At 39.4% G+C, this 21,167-nt stretch overlaps 1 protein-coding gene across 4 annotated transcripts; it reads left to right on the top strand.

Annotated features, from left to right (window-relative positions):
• The first annotated feature begins 1,591 nt into the window (after positions 1-1,591).
• Positions 1,592-19,941, top strand: LOC149816633 (protein CELLULOSE SYNTHASE INTERACTIVE 1-like). Of its 4 annotated transcripts, XM_089987792.1 has the most exons (9): positions 1,592-1,740; positions 2,513-2,652; positions 3,898-3,971; positions 7,346-10,406; positions 10,637-13,184; positions 15,131-15,585; positions 18,813-18,929; positions 19,012-19,163; positions 19,744-19,941. In XM_089987792.1, the coding sequence occupies exons 3-8, from the start codon at positions 3,907-3,909 to the stop codon at positions 19,150-19,152; spliced, it is 6,387 nt and encodes a 2,128-aa protein (XP_089843918.1). In that variant the 5' UTR covers positions 1,592-1,740; positions 2,513-2,652; positions 3,898-3,906; the 3' UTR covers positions 19,153-19,163; positions 19,744-19,941. The 4 variants fall into 4 exon arrangements, with proteins under 4 accessions (XP_089843918.1, XP_089843915.1, XP_089843916.1 ...); XM_089987789.1 differs by lacking the exon at positions 19,744-19,941 and having other exon boundaries at positions 19,012-19,532; XM_089987790.1 differs by lacking the exon at positions 19,744-19,941 and having other exon boundaries at positions 1,734-1,825; positions 19,012-19,532.
• The last annotated feature ends 1,226 nt before the right edge of the window (positions 19,942-21,167 follow it).

The raw sequence follows: 21,167 nt of genomic DNA, 5'->3' as shown, positions 1-21,167 counted from the left end.
CATGCTTGGTTTTATGAGGATCAACTTTTAAATCATCCGATTATGACACATATAAATGAGATTTTTTAAGGCTTTAAAATTGATGGCTCATAATCTACACGATCCAATAGTTGATTCCTAGCAAATTTATCATGCCAAACACATCTACATGGTTAGATTTGCAAAAAAAGAATTGAAAATGGACATATTTATAATTCTTATATTTTAGTTCTCATGTGTATATATATATTATATGGATGGATGGAGAATTTGTGGTTCACACAGTTCAGTCAGACAGCATAGATGCACTTAGCATATTTTGTCGCTAGAGTGCATTTTTTTAATGTAAACCAGATAATTTTCTGAGCTGTGGAGTTTGGGTACATTGTAAACAATTGGTTTTTGAAGCTTTTGATAAACTTACATGTATGTCAGCCCCACGATCTAACGTTTAGCTTCTTCTCAGCAACGTTTAATCAAACAAAAAAAAACCCAAAAATAAGAAAATTTAGAGTCTCTACTAGATAGATGTAGGATTGGCTCATAAGCACCTAAACCATATACAATTTGGACCCTTTGGGTCTCATGCATGCTCCTAACCTACCATGATCCAAAAGTCGTTTTCACAATGAACTCTTACATCATGAGAGAGAGAGACGTTCTCTGATTCTTGGCACGTTCTTAGTTACTTGCCAACAACCGTGCTGAATTTCCTAAGTTGGAAGCCTGAAACAATCAAAGAAGCAACACCAAGAAGAAAAAAAAAACAAAAAGAAAGAGAAAAAGTAGAAGATACTGTCGCTTGGGTACTTTTATTATGCGGTTTGGCAACGAGAAAGCCCCAATAATTGCCTGCCAGATGGATGAGAACATCGTGGCAAAAAAACCCTTACATTTTCAGAATATAACAAGATCACCATTCTCGCCTACGATCTCACACAGAGACCGTGTACCGGCCAGCCGTTGCATTCCTCCATAAACATGATTCGAACACCGTTTGCTCTTTAAAATACAGCCTTTTACCATATTTTTTTCAGCCTTTATGTTACTTGTATTAGTACTTATACATCACAAGATATATATATATATATATATATATATATAAAGGCAAGCTGGGTTAGACAGACCACCTATCAATTATACAATGATACCATTGGGATTTGAACTTGCAACGTCCTAACACAAGGTGACGTGAAATAGCTGTTCTACCAGACAAGCGGAGCCCCGTTGGTAGCACTTTATATATCTGGTGTAGTTTTTTCTTTACTCAAAATACGTGAGTATCGAGAGCCTGCCTTTCGAATCGAACACGCGTAGTATCCTTCTTCGTCTCGTCCAAGCAATGACGCCACGAGAAGGTCAAGCCAACCAATCCTTTCCTTTTCTTCAAGGACGACACTGCCCTCCAACAGTCGTCGTTTGACTAAAACGACGCTCTGCGAGTCAAGTGGTGGTCCTGGGTACGCGGCTTTGGTTCGTCACGGGCCCCCTGCCGACTGAACTCACCCAGCACACGACCGCACCCTGAGAGACGTCATGTAAGCGTAAAATGTCGGCAGTGGCAGCCAAGTATTACACGTGTGTAATTGCAACCAATAATAATAATAATAATAATAAAGTCGCAGGGAGGAAGGAAGGAGTGAGAGAGAGAGAGACAGACTGTACTCTCTCATCGTCCCGAAGAAGAAGCAACCTCTCCCTCCCTTCCTCTTCGTCTTTCTCTCTCTTTTCGATCAATCTGGTCGCGTATATGCTTTCAAGGTGAGGTGATGATCTTTGTCTCCGTTCCTCGTGATTGGTTTGACTTAGGATTGACAGCGAAGAGCTCTGATCCACATTCCGAAACGTTAGTATGTCTTTTGGTCCACTGCGTGACTAAATCTAGTCGTTACTGTCATTGCCGTGAAGGTTCTCTGTTTTTTTCCTTTAAAATTGGACGATTTCAGCAGCCATTTTGAAGAAATTGGATCCATTTCTTCGTCTTTGTGTCGGCCGGAGTGAAATTCTGGCAACATTCTCGGAGATTCGCATCCGTTTTAATCGAATCTACGGGGAATTCTTGCCCAAATTTTTACTTTTGGTCTGGATCTGAGTCTTCTTGTGATGGATAGTGGTTTTTGCGCGTTAAATTCTGCTGTTCTTGCTGGTTTTGTTTCTGGAATTGCGGGATCTATGTGGATTCCGTGCGATTGCATATCCATTATTCGTGACGAATGCTGTCTTTTTGTTATTTTTATTTTTATTTCCTAATGTTTTCTGTGGAATCGGATCGTTCTCTGAAAGTTTAGATTGAGGAAAGAAGAATTTTCTGGTACTTGGAGTCTGATGAATGCCCGTTGAAAATATATTTGAGAAATTTGCATTGACTATATGATGTTATCTTATCCCAGTAGACACGGCTGGGATTCCTCCACTTGGGGAAATAGCATTGGTGAAGAAAGATCTCAATTTTGTGTTTTCATGGCTCAATTTTTAGAAGGTTGACTCGCATAGCTTGCACAAGTGACGAATTAGTCTTTATACGGTATTGCAGACTGAGCAGCTGCATTGCGCTGCCTCTCGTCAGTGCAACTGCATAGAGCTGTTGCATAATTTGGAGCAAAGCTGGCGACAACTACTGTCACTCGGAGGTACGAGAACGGCAATGGCAGCGGCCATGGACCGAGTGATCTGGTATCTCCCGCTCCTTCTCTGTCTTATTTGGTAGATCTTCCTTATTTGTGCGTGTTCCTTAACTAAGCATGAGTGGAGGGGACTGCAACGGGTGGATGAATTGTGGATTGTATGTGTAAGCATTTCATCTTTAGTGAATTAGAATAAACAGGTTTTCCTGAGTTTTTTAATTATTTTTTCCGGTTTAGAATCAGGGTAATATGAGAACCATCATATAATAATATGGGCTTGAAAACAGAGAGAGGTAGCCCTTCGAACTCCCTTCACATTTCAGCGGCCACCCATCATCCAGGGCACTATCACAGCCCCCCACTCCCTTGATCTTGCATAGTGCTAGCATCAGGTGGTAGTGGGGACAATGTCTCACCAGTGGCATGAACCAATGACAGCAATTCTGATGATTTCATCCTCAGCGTCTACAATAGAGGAAGGAGGTGGTTAGGGCAAAGAGTTTCAACCCCTTCTCTTGAAATATAAAGGGCATGCTGGCAGGCAGTCAAATACTTTTTCTCCACACCCTGGAGCAGACCAGGTTGGAAAAGCATTAATGTTATTTGTGGTCGAAAGGAATGAGATATTCAAGAACATACTATTTCTATGCCTGCTCAAAAAGGACATTGGACCCTCTGCAGCCATTAGGTCATTTGATCACACGACAAATCTTACATTGGGTTCACAGTAATTGGCAATATGCATGACAAATTCTTTTTGCCTACGTTGTTTTTATGCTTTGATCTTATTACTTTGCTGTCTATATTTATCAGATTATCCTTGTTTCACAAAAGATGCTTATATGGCATTGTAGAGACAGCCACTTGGTAAAATATTGTGAGTGATGCTAATTTCTTTTGGGATAGGAGGTGGAATTAACCATGTTTTCATATGTTATTTGTAATAATTATTTTCTTCTTTAGTTTGCCATCTCCTTTCTGTTCTCTTTTCCCCTTCTCTTCCTTGTTCTTCTTCTTATCTGTGGGATTTGGACATGGTTTTGAATGACACTTTTCAAAGGGCTATTTTCTTATTTTTCTGGGGATGCTTATTTTAGTGATGCCCTAAAAATGAAATGTGCGCTTCTTCTATTTATGCTTATATCCATGCCTGAGGCACTTTTATTTCTTATTGATGTTATAGAATAATGTTCTGCTTTTCTACAGGATTTTATATTTTGCTAATTTCTGAAAGAACTTCTTTCCTTGTAAATCTCAAACAGTTAATGGTATCATTTTTTTTTCATAAATACAGGAAAGACATATGGAGTTAAAACTCCACGACATAGCACCTGCTACCTCACACTCAGTAACAAAGATGAGCTTAAGGTGAGTATATCACAAAGTTTTATGAAAGTTCACTGATTGGATGGTTTCTGTTCTTATCTTGCTAGGAGCCAACTGCTAGCTTCTCTGCACTGTACTTGAAACAATTTTGTTATGTTGTATATTGGCCTATAATAGAGGATATCTGCATGTGTTGTGGGATATAAACAGAAGAATTGTTCATATGTTTGTAAATTTTCTTAAATTACAGGGAGAAATTTTAATATGTTAGTGACTTATGCTGATATGGGACAAAATGGATATGCTAATTGATATTTAACGGTTCATACTTCAATCCATGTGGATCACAAGGCCATTTTCACTGTCATACCTTTTGTCTGTCATAATGCATTGGCTGTGAAGTGCTTGTTTTGAATCCCATTTACAGAAACATATCCAACCAAACAGATCTTTGAGTCTAGGCATACTAAATGGAAGGAAATAAATTCATCTGAATTTAAATAATCATATTCTTTTAGATGCCTCAAACTAATCATGGGTGCTCCTTGTGAACCTAAATTCAATAGCTGTAAAACCTATTCATAACATTTCTTGTAAGTTCACAGGCATATGTTAGACGTAGAAAACACAATGTGCTATTTTAATCTGTTGTTTTATTTCTGCATTTGTGTAATTGACAAGGGCCTTCCCAGAAAATTCAAGGATGTCCTGTACCATATCTCCCCACTTAGGGGCCCTTAAAAGAGGAAGTATACTGGATGCAATTGTTATGTTTTGTTGATCTATTTTTCTTAAGAGGATCTAAATGAGGCCACCAACTTTACTCTTTTCAGAATAATGCACTTCATTCTGGCCAGGAGAACATCGTTTTATGTCACCTTAGATGTTGTGAGTTGCGTTGGAGAGGTTGGACAAGGTGACCTTACATACTGGATGCAATTGTTATGTTTTGTTGATCTATTTTTCTTAAGAGGATCTAAATAAGGCCACCAACTTTACTCTTTTCAGAATAATGCACTTCATTCTGGCCAGGAGAACATCGTTTTATGTCACCTTAGAGGTTGCAAGTTGTGTTTGAGAGGTTGGACAAGGAGACCTTACATCCCATATTATTGTTATCGTTGTCCATTAGTCTGTATATAACTTTTAGACGTGCAACGAATATTACAGGCATCGACCTCCCTGAGTGTATACCATCCAGTGACATACTTTGTATATGTAGTTGCATCATTATCTATGGACATGCTTCATCTAATCAAGTATGGCCATATAGTGGGCTTTTACTTAGGTGTTTTAAGTAAATGATAGGTCTTCACATAAATAGCAAAAAAGGAGAGAGAATTGGTGAGTCCCCTTATTTGGAAGAACAAGTGTGATTTGAAAACACTCGATTGCAAAACATTGGTAACTTCCCTTGAAACTTTTTAGGCATGTGTTTGTTCAAGGGATTCCCTAGAGAGGTATTGGCTACGGCTGAAAAGTTGACAAAAGGATTGATTCTTGCTTTGCTGGACAGTGTGTGCAACTAGGGGTGAACATCAGGTCAGTTCTACCTCGCATTGCTGTGACTTCAAGCCACAGAAGGCAACCGTGAAGGATCCTAATAGTGTGTGTGTACCCTGTAATATTAAACACGAAAAAAAAGAGAGGAGAAGAGAGAAGAGGAAAGGAAAAATATAAGAGGCAAAGGGGCGTCCCATATTGTCTAGAGCTGGGATGTCCCATCTATTTATGACGTGTATATTTTGGCGTGGATGAAAATGCCTCTGTATAATGTAAAATGTTACACATTTATAAATTACAAACAATGACTGAAACACCCTTAACTAATCTTCTATTCTCACTAGCAAGAAGTTGACATATACAGTTATGACCTATGTCACCTGGGTACGACACGACAATTCCAAAAAATGTGGCTACGGGACACGGCTATATATATATTAAAGATCACATAAATACAAAATAAACTTAATATAATCTGAATATATATTATATACTGAAAATATAAAGTTATAAACTGAAAATATAATTAAAAATTATAAATTAAATACAATCTTGTATGTATGAAGGGTAAAATGGTGTGTCCGGGTGTCGACGCATGTTGACACAGGGATACGCATGTCGACACAGGTACGGAGGGCAAAATGGAGTGTTCGGGTACCATAGGTTATGACATTTAAATTTTCTTTCTATGGTTGCAACATATTCATCAGTAGCTATGGTGGTTAGATACTGCAATAGATCAACCGTGTGTGAGTGTGTGCATGCGCGAGCGAGTGTGTAAAGGTGCAGTACCCCCTCAACTAGGGTCTGCTATCTTTTGGGAGAGTGAGGAAGACCTTAATTAGCCACATTATGAGCTATGCCACAATGATACTGGTATGTACGCGTATGTGACTCACGTACGCAACACGAATTCGAAAAAAAATTCAAAAGATACTACAACACGCATATATGTAGTATTGTATTGTATCCAAAGAACAAAAATACTTAGGAACTTAAAGCATCAATATTGCTATTTTCTTCATTGAGATCCTATTGGGTCAAGAGATTGGTTTGCATGCCAACACAAAAATCAACATCGATATTGTCCTTCCAACCTGGAAACTGATTATATTAATCTGGAGGGAAACTGGTACATGGGCATTGCCATTTCTCTAGAACAAACTAGAAAGAAAATCGGGAATGTCCAGTTCTCTTTGATGACCCAAGTCAAAATTCAGTTGAACAGAAATCTCTTTGTTCTCTTGAAAGAGAAGGTAAAAAGAAAAGAAATAACAATAATATGCTAGCAAGAAAGTGAAAGAAATATGAATGTAAGTTCATTTGTAACTATACAAGTAAAAAGGAGTTGAGGCCACCTTTTTGCAGCAACACTGCATGGTCAGCATGCAGCTCCATTTCTACTGACCATCCATCTCAACTTCTTTTGATGGATGCCATACAAATCTCAAGAAATGTCAAGATGGATGACTGTCAGACAGGTTGCTGCATAAAAGTGAAGTGAAAGGAGTTTGAGCAAATTGCAATTGTATAGTAATGCATACACAAGATTCATTCCACAAGTATCGCGAACAAAAATTTCCTTTGATTAGTCCTACTACGATTAATGTCAAGCTGACATCTGCTGCATCTTAGTTCTTGAGCTGATATTTACAGACTCTGATTTATTTTAGATGCAAGTAATTGACACTTTCTTTTTTCATTTCATAGCTTTTGGTTGTTCGTCATTGTGTTTGGAAATCAAGATATCTGAAACTGGTCAGATGTGTAACAAGTTCAGTGGGGGAAACTTTTACCCCCAGTGTTACTGATGATTATCCCGTTTAAAACGACAGTGATTGATAGTTTGAGTTATATGTGAGCAATAACATACTTTTATTAAGATCTTTCTCCATTTCATGATCTAATTGCAGGGAACGCAGTAGTAGCATGGAGGATCCAGATGGCACCTTGGCAACTGTGGCACAGTGTATTGAACTATTGCGGAGGAATGCCTCCTCTGCACAAGACAAAGAAAACTCATTGAAGCAATTATTGGATATGATTAGTACTCGTGAGAATGCTTTCAGTGCTGTTGGATCACACTCACAGGCGGTTCCAATATTGGTTTCCCTTCTTAGATCAGGATCGCTAGGAATAAAGATACAAGCTGCCACTGTTTTAGGATCACTCTGTAAGGAGGATGAATTGAGAGTGAAAGTATTGCTTGGTGGTTGCGTTCCTCCATTGCTTGGCCTACTCAAATCCAGTTCTGAGCAGGGTCAACTTGCAGCTGCTAAAGCTATCTATGCAGTTTCTCAAGGTGGAGCAAAGGATCATGTTGGGTCAAAGATCTTCTCAACAGAAGGAGTAGTTCCTGTTTTGTGGGAGCAGCTGCAGATTGGGGCGAAAGCTGGCAACCTGGTAGATAGCCTGGTCACTGGTGCTCTAAGAAACCTGTCTTGCAGTACTGAGGGGTTCTGGTCTGCTACAATTGAAGCAGGAGGAGTAGATATTCTTGTGAAATTGCTGACTACTGGGCAATCAACTACTCAAGCAAATGTATGCTTTATACTGGCATGCATGATGATGGAAGATGCATCTATTTGTGGGAGAGTGCTGAATGCTGAAGCTACTAAGCAACTTCTCAAATTACTAGGACCTGGCAATGAAGCATCTGTAAGAGCTGAAGCAGCAGGAGCACTAAAAGCTCTCTCTGCCCAATGTAAAGAAGCAAGAAGAGAGGTAGCTGGTTGTAATGGCATCCCTGCTTTAATAAATGCAACGATTGCACCTTCCAAGGAACTTATGCAGGGAGAGTCTGCACAAGCATTGCAGGAAAACTCTATGTGTGCTTTGGCAAACATATCAGGTGGTTTGTCATCTGTAATATCTAGTCTTGGTGAAAGTCTCGAATCTTGCACATCATCTGCACAGATTGCCGACACAATGGGAGCATTAGCCTCAGCTCTTATGATATATGATAGCAAAGCAGAATCTGTTAGGCCATCAGATCCAGTGATTATTGAGCAAGTATTGATTAAACAATTTAAACCTCGGCTGCCTTTTCTTGTGCAAGAACGCACAATAGAAGCACTGGCCAGCTTGTATGGGAACACAACATTGTCAAAGAAATTAACAAATTCAGATGCAAAAAGATTGCTTGTTGGTTTAATAACCATGGCAGCCACGGAGGTCCAGGATGAGTTGATAAGATCCTTATTGATACTTTGCAATAGTGAAGGCAGTTTATGGCGTGCGTTGCAAGGCCGTGAGGGTGTACAATTATTAATTTCTCTTCTTGGACTATCTTCAGAGCAGCAGCAGGAATGTGCAGTGGCATTACTTTGCCTTTTGTCAAATGAAAATGATCAAAGTAAATGGGCTATTACAGCTGCTGGAGGTATACCTCCGCTTGTGCAGATTCTTGAAATAGGGTCTGCAAAAGCCAAGGAAGATGCAGCAACAATTCTTGGGAATCTGTGCAATCACAGTGAGGATATCCGTGCTTGTGTTGAAAGCGCTGACGCGGTTCCTGCTTTATTATGGCTGTTAAAAAATGGAAGTTATAACGGGAAAGAGATTGCTGCAAAGACTTTGAGACATCTTACACATAAATCAGATACAGGGACGATTAGTCAACTAACTGCAATGCTTACCAGCGATTTACCTGAATCAAAGGTTCATGTCTTGGATGCACTTTGCAGTCTTCTTTCAGTTGCTCCTTTGAATGATATACTGCATGAAGGAAGTGCTGCTAGTGATTCAATTGAGACCATCATAAGGATCTTGAGCTCTACCAAAGAGGAAACTCAAGCTAAATCAGCATCAGTTCTTGCTGCACTCTTTGATTGCAGGAAGGACTTACGAGAAACTACTGTTGCTGTCAAGACTCTTTGGTCAGTCATGAAGCTGCTTAGCATGGAGTCTGAACAAATCTTGATTGAGTCTGCACGATGCCTTGCTGCAATTTTCCGGTCAATAAAAGAAAACAAAGAAGTGGCATCTGTTTCTAGGGATGCACTTGATCCTTTAGTTGCACTCACTAACTCATCTATTCTTCAAGTTGCAGAACAAGCAACAAGGGCTCTTGCTAATCTTCTCCTTGACAGTGTTATTGCAGAGCAGGCTAGTGCTGGTGATATAATTGCACCTATTACAAGAGTACTGCGTGATGCCACCATTGATGGGAGGACCCATGCTGCTGCTGCTATTGTCCATCTACTTGAATGTCATCCAATCAATGATGATTTGACTGAGGTTGTACACCGTGCTGGAACTGTACTTGCACTAGTTTCTCTACTTGAATCTGCTAATATTGATTCTGCTGCTACATCGGAGGCACTCCGTGCACTTGCTTTATTATCAACAAAGAGAAGCAGTGGGCACAACAAGCCAGCATGGGCTGTTCTTGCTGACTTTCCCAACACCATAGGTCCTCTAGTTTTATGTCTGGCTGAGGGGACTTCTAATTTACAGGAGAAAGCCATAGAAATCTTATGTAGGCTTTGCAAAGATCAGCCCATTTTCCTTGGTAACAAAGTTGCTAGTACTTTTGGGTGCATTGAGTCCATTGCAAGGCGTGTTATTGGCTCAATGAACATGGAAGTCAAAGTAGGAGGGACTGCACTTCTTATTTGTGCTGCAGAAGAAAATCACCAGCTAGTTGTGAAGGTCCTTAATGAATCAAATCTATGTGCAAGTCTTATTCAGTCGCTTGTTCAAATGCTTAGTTCCGGATCTATGAGTTCATCATTAGGTCATAATGAAAATGAAGCGGCTGATTGGTTATGCATTTATACTAAAAATAGAGAAATTCAAAGCACAAATGGTCAAGCAGATGCAACACTTGTGGTATTAGGTGGTGCTGCACCCATATGGTTACTCTCTGTCCTCGCATGTCATGACAGCAAAAGTAAACCAGCCATGTTGGATGTTGGAGCAGTGGACGTACTCACTGAGAGAATCTCACGGTATTTACACCAAGCTACACAGGTAAGAAGAATGATAAGCAAAAGGTTGCAAATATGACTTAAATGGCTTAACAACCTATATGGTTTTGATAAAAAATCAAGAAACAATAGCTCTGGTTTGAGATTTTATTTTTTATTGAAAATCTTCTCTCTACTTTGCTTTTCATGCACTTTCATTTGTTATATTGTCTGATTTTGCTTCTTAAAACCATCTGAAAGCATCTCCTTAATCATGTACACCTTATTGCACAGACTGATTGTAAGGAAGATCAAAGTACATGGGCTTGTGCTCTGCTGCTTGCAATTCTTTTTCAAGATAGGGATATTATACGAGCACATGCAACTAGCCGGTCGATCCCTGTGCTAGCAAGCTTGTTGAAGTCAGACGAGTCAGCAAATAGATACTTTGCAGCCCAAGCATTGGCCAGTCTTGTCTGCAATGGTAGCAGAGGGACCTTGCTTACAGTTGCCAATTCAGGTGCAGCGAATGGACTGATATCATTGCTAGGTTCTGCTGATGCTGATATATCTGATCTGTTGGCACTGTCAGGAAAGTTCTCACTAGTGTCTTATCCAGACCAGGTTGCTCTAGAGAGGCTTTTCAGAGTTGACGACATAAGAAATGGTGCAACTTCTCGAAAAGCAATACCATCACTTGTTGATCTGCTCAAACCAATTCCAGATAGGCCTGGTGCGCCTTTCCTAGCACTTGGTCTTTTGATTCAACTGGCGAGAGATACCCCTGCAAACAAGCTACTGATGGTAGAAGCTGGGGCAATAGAGGCACTGACCAAGTATCTTTCCCTTGGCCCACAAGATGCAACAGAAGAAGCAGCAACTGATTTACTGGGAATTTTATTCAGCAATCCTGAAATAAGGAGGCATGAGTCAGCATTTGGTGCTGTTAATCAGCTTGTAGCTGTCTTACACCTTGGTGCAAGAGCTTCTAGATATAGTGCTGCTAAAGCCTTGGAGAGCCTTTTTACATCGGATCATATAAGAAATGGAGAAACTGCTCGGCAGGCTGTCCAACCACTTGTTGAGATTCTAAACACTGGCTCAGAAAGGGAGCAACATGCTGCAATTGCTGCACTGGTGAGGCTTTTGCATGAAAGTCCATCCAGAGCTTTAGCTGTGGCTGATGTTGAAATGAATGCTGTTGATGTTCTTTGTCGGATTATTTCCTCTAATTGTTCGATGGAACTGAAAGGAGATGCTGCAGAGCTGTGTTGTGTCTTTTTTGGCAACACAAGAATTCGATCTACACTAGCTGCAGCACGCTGTGTGGAACCTCTGGTGTCCCTTCTTCTTGCTGAGTTCAACCCTGCTCAGCTTGCAGTAGTCCGAACCCTAGATAAGCTACTGGATGATGAACAATTAGCAGAACTTGTTGCTGCCCATGGGGCTGTGATTCCTCTTGTTGGTCTTCTCTTTGATAATAATTACATGCTTCACGAGGCTGTGGCCAAGGCACTTGTGAAGTTAGGAAAAGACAGACCTGCTTGTAAAATAGACATGGTGAAAGCTGGAGTTATTGAGAATGTACTTGATATCCTTCCAGAAGCACCTGATTTCCTATGTGCTCTGTTTGCAGAACTTTTTCGTATACTAACAAACAATGCAAGCATTGCAAAGGGCTCTTCTGCTGAAAAAGTGGTGGAGCCTCTTTTTTCATTGTTATCACGTGCAGATTTTAGTCCTGAGGGACAGCATAGTGCCTTGCAGGTTCTTGTAAATATTTTGGAACATCCTCAATGTCGAGCTGATCATAAGCTAACACCTCACCAAACCATTGAGCCACTCATTGCATTGCTATTAGGTTCAACTTCACAAGTGGTACAACAGCTGGCAGCTGAACTTCTTTCTCACTTGCTATTTGAGGAGCATCTGCAGAAAGATGCCATAACACAGCAAGCAGTTGGCCCTCTGATTCAAGTTCTTGGATCCGGTGTGCCCATTCTGCAGCAGAGGGCTATAAAGGCTCTTGTAAACATCGCTTTGACTTGGCCAAATGCAATTGCAAAGGAAGGTGGAGTCAGTGAGCTATCAAAAGTTATATTGCAGTCAGATCCTCCATTAGCTCATGCCTTATGGGAATCTGCAGCATCTGTTTTGTCTTGTATTTTGCAATTTAGTTCTGAATTTTACCTTGAGGTGCCAGTTGCTGTACTAGTAAGGATGCTTCGCTCTGGTACAGAAACAACTGTTGTTGGTGCATTAACTGCTTTGCTGGTCTTGGAAAGCGATGATGCAACCAGTGCTGAAGCAATGGCAGAAAGTGGTGCTATAGAGGCTCTTTTGGAACTTCTCAGGTCCCATCAATGTGAGGAAACAACAGCAAGACTTTTGGAAGCTTTGTTGAACAATGTGAAGATAAGAGAAACAAAGGCTGCAAAGTCTGCAATTTCTCCACTATCCCAGTACCTTCTTGATCCACAAACTCAAACTCAGCACGCAAGGCTGTTACTAGCTCTTTCCCTTGGTGATCTTTTCCAGAATGAGGGTCTTGCCCGTTCAACAGAAGCTGTTGCAGCATGTCGTGCCCTCGTGAATCTGCTTGAAGATCAGCCCACAGAAGAAATGAAAGTGGTAGCAATATGTGCTTTGCAAAATCTTGTGATGTACAGCCGTTCAAATAAAAGGGCCGTTGCTGAAGCAGGTGGGATTCAAATTGTGCTTGACATCATTAGCTCAAGTGATCCAGACACATCTGTACAGGCAGCAATGTTGATTAAGCTTCTCTTTTCTAATAATACAATTCAAGAGTATGCTTCTAGTGAAGTTGTTAGAGCTGTAACTGGTAAGCCTTCCCGATCCTCGTCATGCATGCTTGTGTTGTTTTCCCTTCATTTTTCAGTTTGCCTATTTGGTTGTCTATTTATCTGCAGTACACTTGATAGAGTGATGGTTGACTTGTAGTTCTCTCTTCAAATAGATTTCGCAACCATCTATTCATATTTCTGATTTCATGCTACTCTCAAATCGTGTTAACTATATTATGCGATCTTGGTCTTGATATTCATATTCTTATATATTCTGCCACTACTGGTGTCTATGATTTTTTATTATTTTAATTAATCCTGATTTTTTATTTATAACTGTGACGTGATGGAATGAAAAGTTATCTTATTTGTGTGTTTTTCTGAAGTCTGAATAATAATAGTTTTTCATTTTCAAAAAAGAAGTATTGCAAAAACGATTACTACAACTGCCACTCTGTCATTGTGGACAAAGACAGCTGATGATAAAAAAAATTAAGTTTCTAATATACTCTTTCTGCAGAATTAGATGCAATATTGAGCTAATTCCACCAAGGATGGACTATGCTCCTGGATATGAATGGTGCTCAAGCCAGACCTGCCATGATGCAAGTTTTACCATCAGAGCCAAATAACGTTTCACTTCTTTTACTTGGAAGTGTTCTATGTAGCTAAGTCTTTTCCCATCGTCCCATGTGAACAACATTGTTCTGCCTTGGTCAAGCTAGCCTAAATAAGCTGCTAATTAATTACTGAATACTCACAGAAAGTTGTCTAGACATTCCCCTTGTGCTCTGGCATAGGATACACCTGCTACCTAGCAGTAGCCCCTTAATTTGCAGGTTTTCCTATAAATATCAGGAACACACACACACACACACACACATATACATATACATATATATATATATATATATATATATATATATATATATATATATATATATATATATATATATATATATATATATATATATATATCCCAACCATCAATCATCCCCTAGATGGCCTCATGGCTCAAAGACATCACAAAAATGCAGAAACAGTCTATTGGCAGAAAATAGTTTGAGAAAATTCATAACTCTGCAATTGGGTACCAAAACATGATTTAAAATTGCTTAAAAATCTTCCAAAATCAAATCTGCAATGGAATCCAAACTGAGCTGCTTACAGGCCAGGTATCTGCCGATGTCAGCTGGCCAGTGAATTTCAACTCCTACAATCCCAGAGCATTTTTAACCTTTTCCCTTTTATTTCTACAACAAATCATTTGAAATGGAAGATATACAAGGAGAGAGAGAGAGAGAGAGAGAGAGAGAGAGAGAGAATAGGTCCAGTGCTTTCTCATTAGTTCTTTCTCAAACGTATACTACATATCAGAGGTTCAGGTAACGTTCTATGGAGATAGTTAACGTTGTAAAAATAAGAAATGACTAAAAGATATGCACATGTGCAAAAAGACAAAAATGCCCTTATACAAACAAATCATGACATATTTACCCTTCAGCAGTATGCTCATATGTAATTCAGGAGGAAGCAAAACCATGTTAAGCTGCAAATGTTATTGGATCATGTACGACAATGACAATGCAAAACTTAAAATTGGGAAGCTGCTCTTTGGCACATTACCATAGCGGTATTGAGATAGTGATTTACCTGTCATTTGTTCATACAAGAAATTTGCCTTTATAACTTTGAGCTATTTGCACAACATTTATAATCTGATATTCATCAACCAGTCATCATTTGTTCATTAGTTCTTTTTATATGGAAATCAAATGCGTTTTGCAAAATAAGTACTATTGATGTCACTCTAGTCAATTCTTAAGGCACATTCATCTAGTTTGGCGTTTCAGGCACTGACAAACACTTTCATATGTGTGGTTTAGCTCTCTAACTACAAATTCTTCTATTTCATTATTTTGGGTTTTATATCTAGTGTTTGTGCTCTGAAATTTCTTTTGCCTTTTGTTTTTCTCATTTGTAGTTGCTATTGAAAAGGATTTATGGGCATCTGGAAGTGTAAGCGAGGAATACTTGAAAGCCCTTAATGCACTATTTGGCAACTTTCCACGTCTGAGAGCCACAGAGCCTGCTACTCTAAGTATCCCTCATCTGGTGACAGCCCTCAAAACAGGCACAGAAGCAACACAAGAAGCAGCATTGGATTCACTTTTCCTTCTTAGACAAGCCTGGTCTGCCTGCCCTGCTGAAGTCTCTAAAGCTCAATCTGTTGCTGCAGCAGAAGCCATCCCTTTGCTTCAATATCTCATTCAGTCTGGGCCCCCTCGTTTTCAAGAGAAAGCTGAGCTTCTCTTGCAGTGTTTGCCTGGCACACTTATGGTAATAATTAAGCGTGGGAACAACTTGAGGCAGTCAGTTGGGAACCCAAGTGTTTACTGTAAGTTGACACTTGGAAATACTCCTCCTAGGCAAACAAAGGTGAGAAAATGACATAATCAAGCCTTAATTAGGAACACACATACTTGCTTAATGAAGGAATGTTTCTTTTAGTCAACAAAATTTTCACCCTATAAATTCTGAGAGAAACAAACTAAAGAGCCTACCTACAATCACGTGTCTGTTGAGTATAACATAGTTTTCATAATTTATGAAATGAGAAGAGTAGGCATAAATAATGTTTTCCTCATATGATATGAACATGCTTTGTCATGTCTGCTCCATTAACTCACCTTCATGGAGAAGGTCTGTATAACATAATTTGAAGGCAGCTGAGTCATTTGAGCCACCCAAGCTCTGCAGTGATTACATACATTTTTTGCTAGTAGTAGACTTTGCCAAGCTCTATTGGTCTTTTCTCCTTAAGGAGAGCAATTTAACTCCAAGGTAAATGGCAAAGCCAGCTGTGATTGCCTATCAGTAATAGATCTACTAAATTTCAAGACCCTAGAGGTTGTAGGCTCTAGCAAAGGAGAAGATAGGAACTTGGAAGAACAGGTATAATCCATTGGTCTTTGCTGTATCATGTGAGAAAAGCAATCCTATCCACCCAATGTAGGAGCATTCAAAATAAATAATTACATGAACCATATTTAATACATCAACTCAACATTATGAAAAAAAAAATTAAGGCTCCTAGCCTTCTCTCTGTTCACTGTTTGTTGTAGGTAGAGCTCTCCACCAATCTCAGAAGTTCTACATGAACAATACATGATGCATCAGTTCCGTTGTTGTGTTTAAGGAATGATGCCCTAGAAACATGGTTTGCTTTCTTTTGCTATGAAAATAGGAGCTTGCATTTTTCTTAAGGCCAGTTACCTGGTATTCCTAAATTTTTCACCTCAAATTTTGTAAGTTGACGTCTAGTCATGGTTTAGTATCGAGCTTCTCAACTGTGATAATCATATTATCTAACGAAAGCAACAAAATAATGTGAAGTAAATAATAGACAAACCCAACTGCCTAACCTGAATCTGTTAATTCAGTACAGTTTGTCTTGAGTTTTTGAATTCTTGAAATATGATACTGGCCTTTAAATCATTTGATCTAAAGTATGGATGCAATATGAACCTTGAAATCAGTGTCCCATCCATACATTAGTGGCAAGGTGGAAGATTTTTATTGGTATCTACAAAGTATGTTGTGGACTCGAGACTTATATATGTACATGCATACACACACTCATATATATATGGGAAACTAGAATATGCAATTCAGCAAACTGTGTTTGTTGGAATCGGACAGCTCCTCTCTCTCTCTCTCTCTCTCTCTCTCTCTCTCTCTCTCTCTCTCTCTCTCTCTCTCTCTCTCTTTGGAGGACCACCATCCATGGAGGCAGGAGGAAATCGGTGATGGGGTGGCGGCAGTGGCAGCAAGGGTGGAGGAAACAACGATGGAAGGGGCGGCAGGAGGGGAAACATCATCTAGCAAGAGCTCCAGGGTCCTCTGCAGATTGGAGGAGAGGCGAAGGAAGGAGCGGTGGCCGGAGGGGAGGCGGGGAAAGGGATGGCGGTGGTCGGTGGCGTGGTGGTGGAGGTGGAGTCTGGGGCGTCCTGTTGGGTTGAGGATGGTGGGTGGAAGGCAAAGAGGGATGGTGGTGGTGGAGGCTGGGGAAGGGACGTCTGCAGGGAGGCCGATTGGCATGGTGGTGGATGTGGAAAGGGGAAAAAGGGGAGGCCGGTGGTGGGAGGTGAAAGGGGAAAGAAGGAAAACTACACAGGAGGCCGTTTGCATATTCTAGTTTCCCATATATATATATGGTTATCTCGGAGCACCTACTCCATCTATACCATTGGATTATTTTCAATCCAACAGCTTAGAAGATGTTAGAATTTGCATGGCTTGCCATCTTTAATGACTCCTAAAAAGTAAATGAAGGAAGGGGAGGCAAACATTAATTTTGATGGTTTTCAATTATTAGTAACATCTGAGAACTAAATGAAGGAGTATGAGTGGTGGTGGGGGTAGATTTCAAAACTAAAAATTAAATGTCGCTGACTTATTAATCTTCTCTCTCATAGTTATTATCATGCATCAATGTCCATCTAGATTAAGAGGGAGAAAACATGCATCCATTCCATGATCCATTCAGGCACTCATGCCATACACCCATCCATGTCTATCATCGGTTCATGCATTCATGCCCATGTATCCATTTATATATATGAAAGAGGAAAAGTGCATGGATGCATGCATGCATGCATGCCCATCATCCATGCATGCTATGCATTCATGCCATTCATCCACATGCATGAAATATGGATGAAAGAGAGAGCAACTCGTTGATTTCATCTTTGGAAATCACCACTCCTCCTCCCTGATTTATTTCTTTGAAAATCATTAATAATGGAAAGCCCTCATTTAAGTTCTATAATAATGGTAAAAGACAGATTTTCGAAGCCCATCTAGACCGTTGGTTGCAAAATAATCCAACGGTTTAGATAATGGAGTAGGTGCTCCAGGAGCACCGTATCATTACTTTATATATATATATATATATATATATATATATATATATATATATATATATATATATATATATATATATATATATATATATATATATATATATATATATATATACCAACACACCCATGTTGAAGCTCATACTCATGGATGCTAGTCTTAGATGCTTCCTTGCATACATGTATTCTCATGAAGATGTTCTGGCCATGGATTCACTGCCCTGAATGTAAAGAAGTGGACTCTGTGACCATATGATTCCCTAATGAACCTGGATTTTCAATTTGACCTCCAGATGAAAAAAATGTACAAACGATAATGTACTTTTAAGTATTTAAGTTTCTTGTTGCATGGAAGATCATGGAACGTGCAGGGATATCTCCTATTATATTGTTAAGTTGTGTCTTCATAATGACCAATTACCTTAAAATATATCACAAATTCTTTGTGTGTAAATTTCTTCAGTATTTCATGTACCCAAACCATCAAAGTTACTCATGGTGAAACGACTAGACATGGTCTTGTCAAGCACACCATTTCACTATGAACCAGGGCATGCTTATTAGATACATTTATCACCTTGTAAATTGAGCTTACCATTCACAACCTGTAGGCAACTGCTTTTATTTTGGAAAACTTGTTCATTTTCTAATGCTACCTGAAGGACCAATTCCCAAGGCAACTAGCCTTTTTTTTTTTTTTGGTTCTTCATAATGCTTATTCTTTGGCTGTTTCAATCTGTGCAGATTGTATCTACTGGTCCCACTCCTGAGTGGGATGAAGGCTTTGCTTGGGCATTTGACAGCCCTCCAAAGGGACAGAAACTCCACATCTCATGCAAGAATAAGAGTAAATTTGGAAAGGTAATCTTTTCATTACAAGCCCTAGGAAATCCGACAAGGGAACTATCGCATCATATGTTGACATTTTGTTATTTTGTAACAGAGCTCGTTTGGAAAGGTCACCATTCAGATCGACCGGGTCGTTATGCTGGGAGCAGTTGCTGGAGAGTATACCCTACTACCTGAAAGCAAGAGTGGACCGAACCGGAACCTGGAGATCGAGTTCCAGTGGTCTAACAAATAACAAATTGCCAGGTTGTGTGATCATGTTATATAGTGTACCTTACAAGAAAGAAAATGAGAAAGGCAGAAAGGGAGAAGAGGAGGAATAAGATAAAGAAGATGTCAGTTTTGCACGTTTGATATTTCTTCAGAGCATCTGTGTTGTGTTTGCCCACCACCATTGTAAAAACAATGATTTGTTACATGACACAAGTGTGAAGTGTTTTCTTGATACAGGCCTTTCGCCTGAGACTTGGAGGGCCCTTTCCTTCCCATGTCCTCCGTTAATTACCATCCGCTTATTCGTTTATTCATTTCTTTGTTCCTGTTTATGCTCTACACCTCACCCCTAGCTTGGTTCTTCTTTTGTTACTACTATATTAATATATATTTTCTTGTCCACTTGGCTTATTTCTTTTTTTCCCTGCTAAAATGCATGTGATGCCACTTTAAGGTTTCTACAAAAATTATTTTAAATTTTGAAATAACCATTGTCATAAACTCAAATGTTTGATGTTGGAAGGTTTGGAGTTGGACACCTTTTAGGTGGCTAAAATCTTTGTTTTAAGCTCATATTTTTGGTTTTCTTGCTTCTGATTTTTCTCTTTTGCAGTTATGGTTATATTATGGAATGTGTGGAGAACTTTTGAGATCATTGATTAAAAATGACATCATGAACTCCTGCATCACGAGACCTTAAAGTGGCATCACCGTTCATGTGTGGAGAACAGTTTATCCAAGAGAGCTTATTCTATGTATGTAGCAAGACATGACTAAATTTTTTGCTTCATGTCATTAGAGCATTGTTGCACAGGCCATTAATTCCATTATATAAATGTTTTTTTTTTTCGATGAATTATGCATGAATCAAACGAAATAATTGGTGAATCAACACTAATATAAATCAAATTCATGCTGGTTATTCAAACAGTCGTTCACGTTTTAAAGAAATAATTTTAGCAAAGAATAATATGTTGTGCTTGTCCTTCATGTTATCGAGTCCTAAATCAAAGTTAAGGGTTCGAAAAAAAAACCAGGATGGAAGAGAAAAGCGCCAGCGTCCCTGTTTCAACGCACTCTACCCGTACCCGTAGTTGAGCTGACATAGTTGAAGGAAAGAATCCTTCTCCTTGTGATGGATCGATGCCGTTTCGTGTGGATAACATTGACAATAAACCTTGTCTCTTTGTTCCTGAATAAAGTCATGAGGAAATGCTTTCCCCCGTTAAAATGGATGCTCTTAGCTGGACTTTCAGGTGGTTTGTCTACAAAGCGTTTGGAATTTGATTTTGTCTTTGAAAAGCTTCGAGCTCTTTGGCCGTCGGTTATGCATCTGGATTTCTCAATACTTGAAAACGGTCAGTTCTTCATTAGAGCTAAATCTGAAGATGATATGAAACTGATCATGAAACCGTGGGTATCGAAAGTGGCAGCAAGAACTCTCATAGTTAACCGATGGTTCCCTGGTATGGACCTTAAACTAAGGGCACGTTTGGAAGCGGAAAACGTGTAGGAAAAGTGAGCCAAGGTCGGAAAACCGTGCAGTTCTTTAGACCTTACCAAACAAGCAAAAATATTTGGGTGAGACATTTTGAAAAAATATATTTGTTTATAGGAAAGACTCCTATGGGGGTGGAGGAATCTTTCCTATAAAAAATCTTTCGTAGGACAAAGCCCCTTTCTCGCCCCCTCCTCTTTCGTTTGCTGCATACCAGGGAGAGTCAAAGCAGTAAAGCCAAACCGACTGTTTCTCTAATGTGCATTGAGCTTAAAAAACAGTGAAAATTAATTGGTGATCAATGTTGGTTTGTCTATGGGTGACCACCATTTCATCAAGGATGAAGTTACCTTGGTAAGAGCTCTGCAAAGGAAGAAATGAACGTTTCTCACTTATCATAGCCTTCAACTTAAGTTATCTTGATATAATTGTTAGCTAGGAGAAAAATGTTTTCATGCACAAACAAACAAACAAAAATGTTTCTCTTTTTTTTTCAGCCTCATTTTATCATGACACAAACAAGCAAAAAACTTTCTTTT

This window comes from Nuphar pumila, chromosome 14 (genome assembly GCF_984573655.1).
Source record: "Nuphar pumila chromosome 14, dmNupPumi1.hap1.1, whole genome shotgun sequence".
In the NCBI taxonomy this organism is placed as follows: domain Eukaryota; kingdom Viridiplantae; phylum Streptophyta; class Magnoliopsida; order Nymphaeales; family Nymphaeaceae; genus Nuphar; species Nuphar pumila.
This window is presented reverse-complemented; position numbering and strand designations above follow the sequence as displayed.

Bases quoted from the DNA above. Each gene is read 5' to 3' on its own strand.
- LOC149816633 (XM_089987792.1), top strand. From the start codon at position 3,907: ATGGAGTTAAAACTCCACGACATAGCACCTGCTACCTCACACTCAGTA. The intron at 13,185-15,130 runs GTAAGCCTTCCC...TCTCATTTGTAG, and splicing joins AGTTGTTAGAGCTGTAACTG to TTGCTATTGAAAAGGATTTA. The intron at 15,586-18,812 runs GTGAGAAAATGA...CAATCTGTGCAG, and splicing joins CTCCTCCTAGGCAAACAAAG to ATTGTATCTACTGGTCCCAC.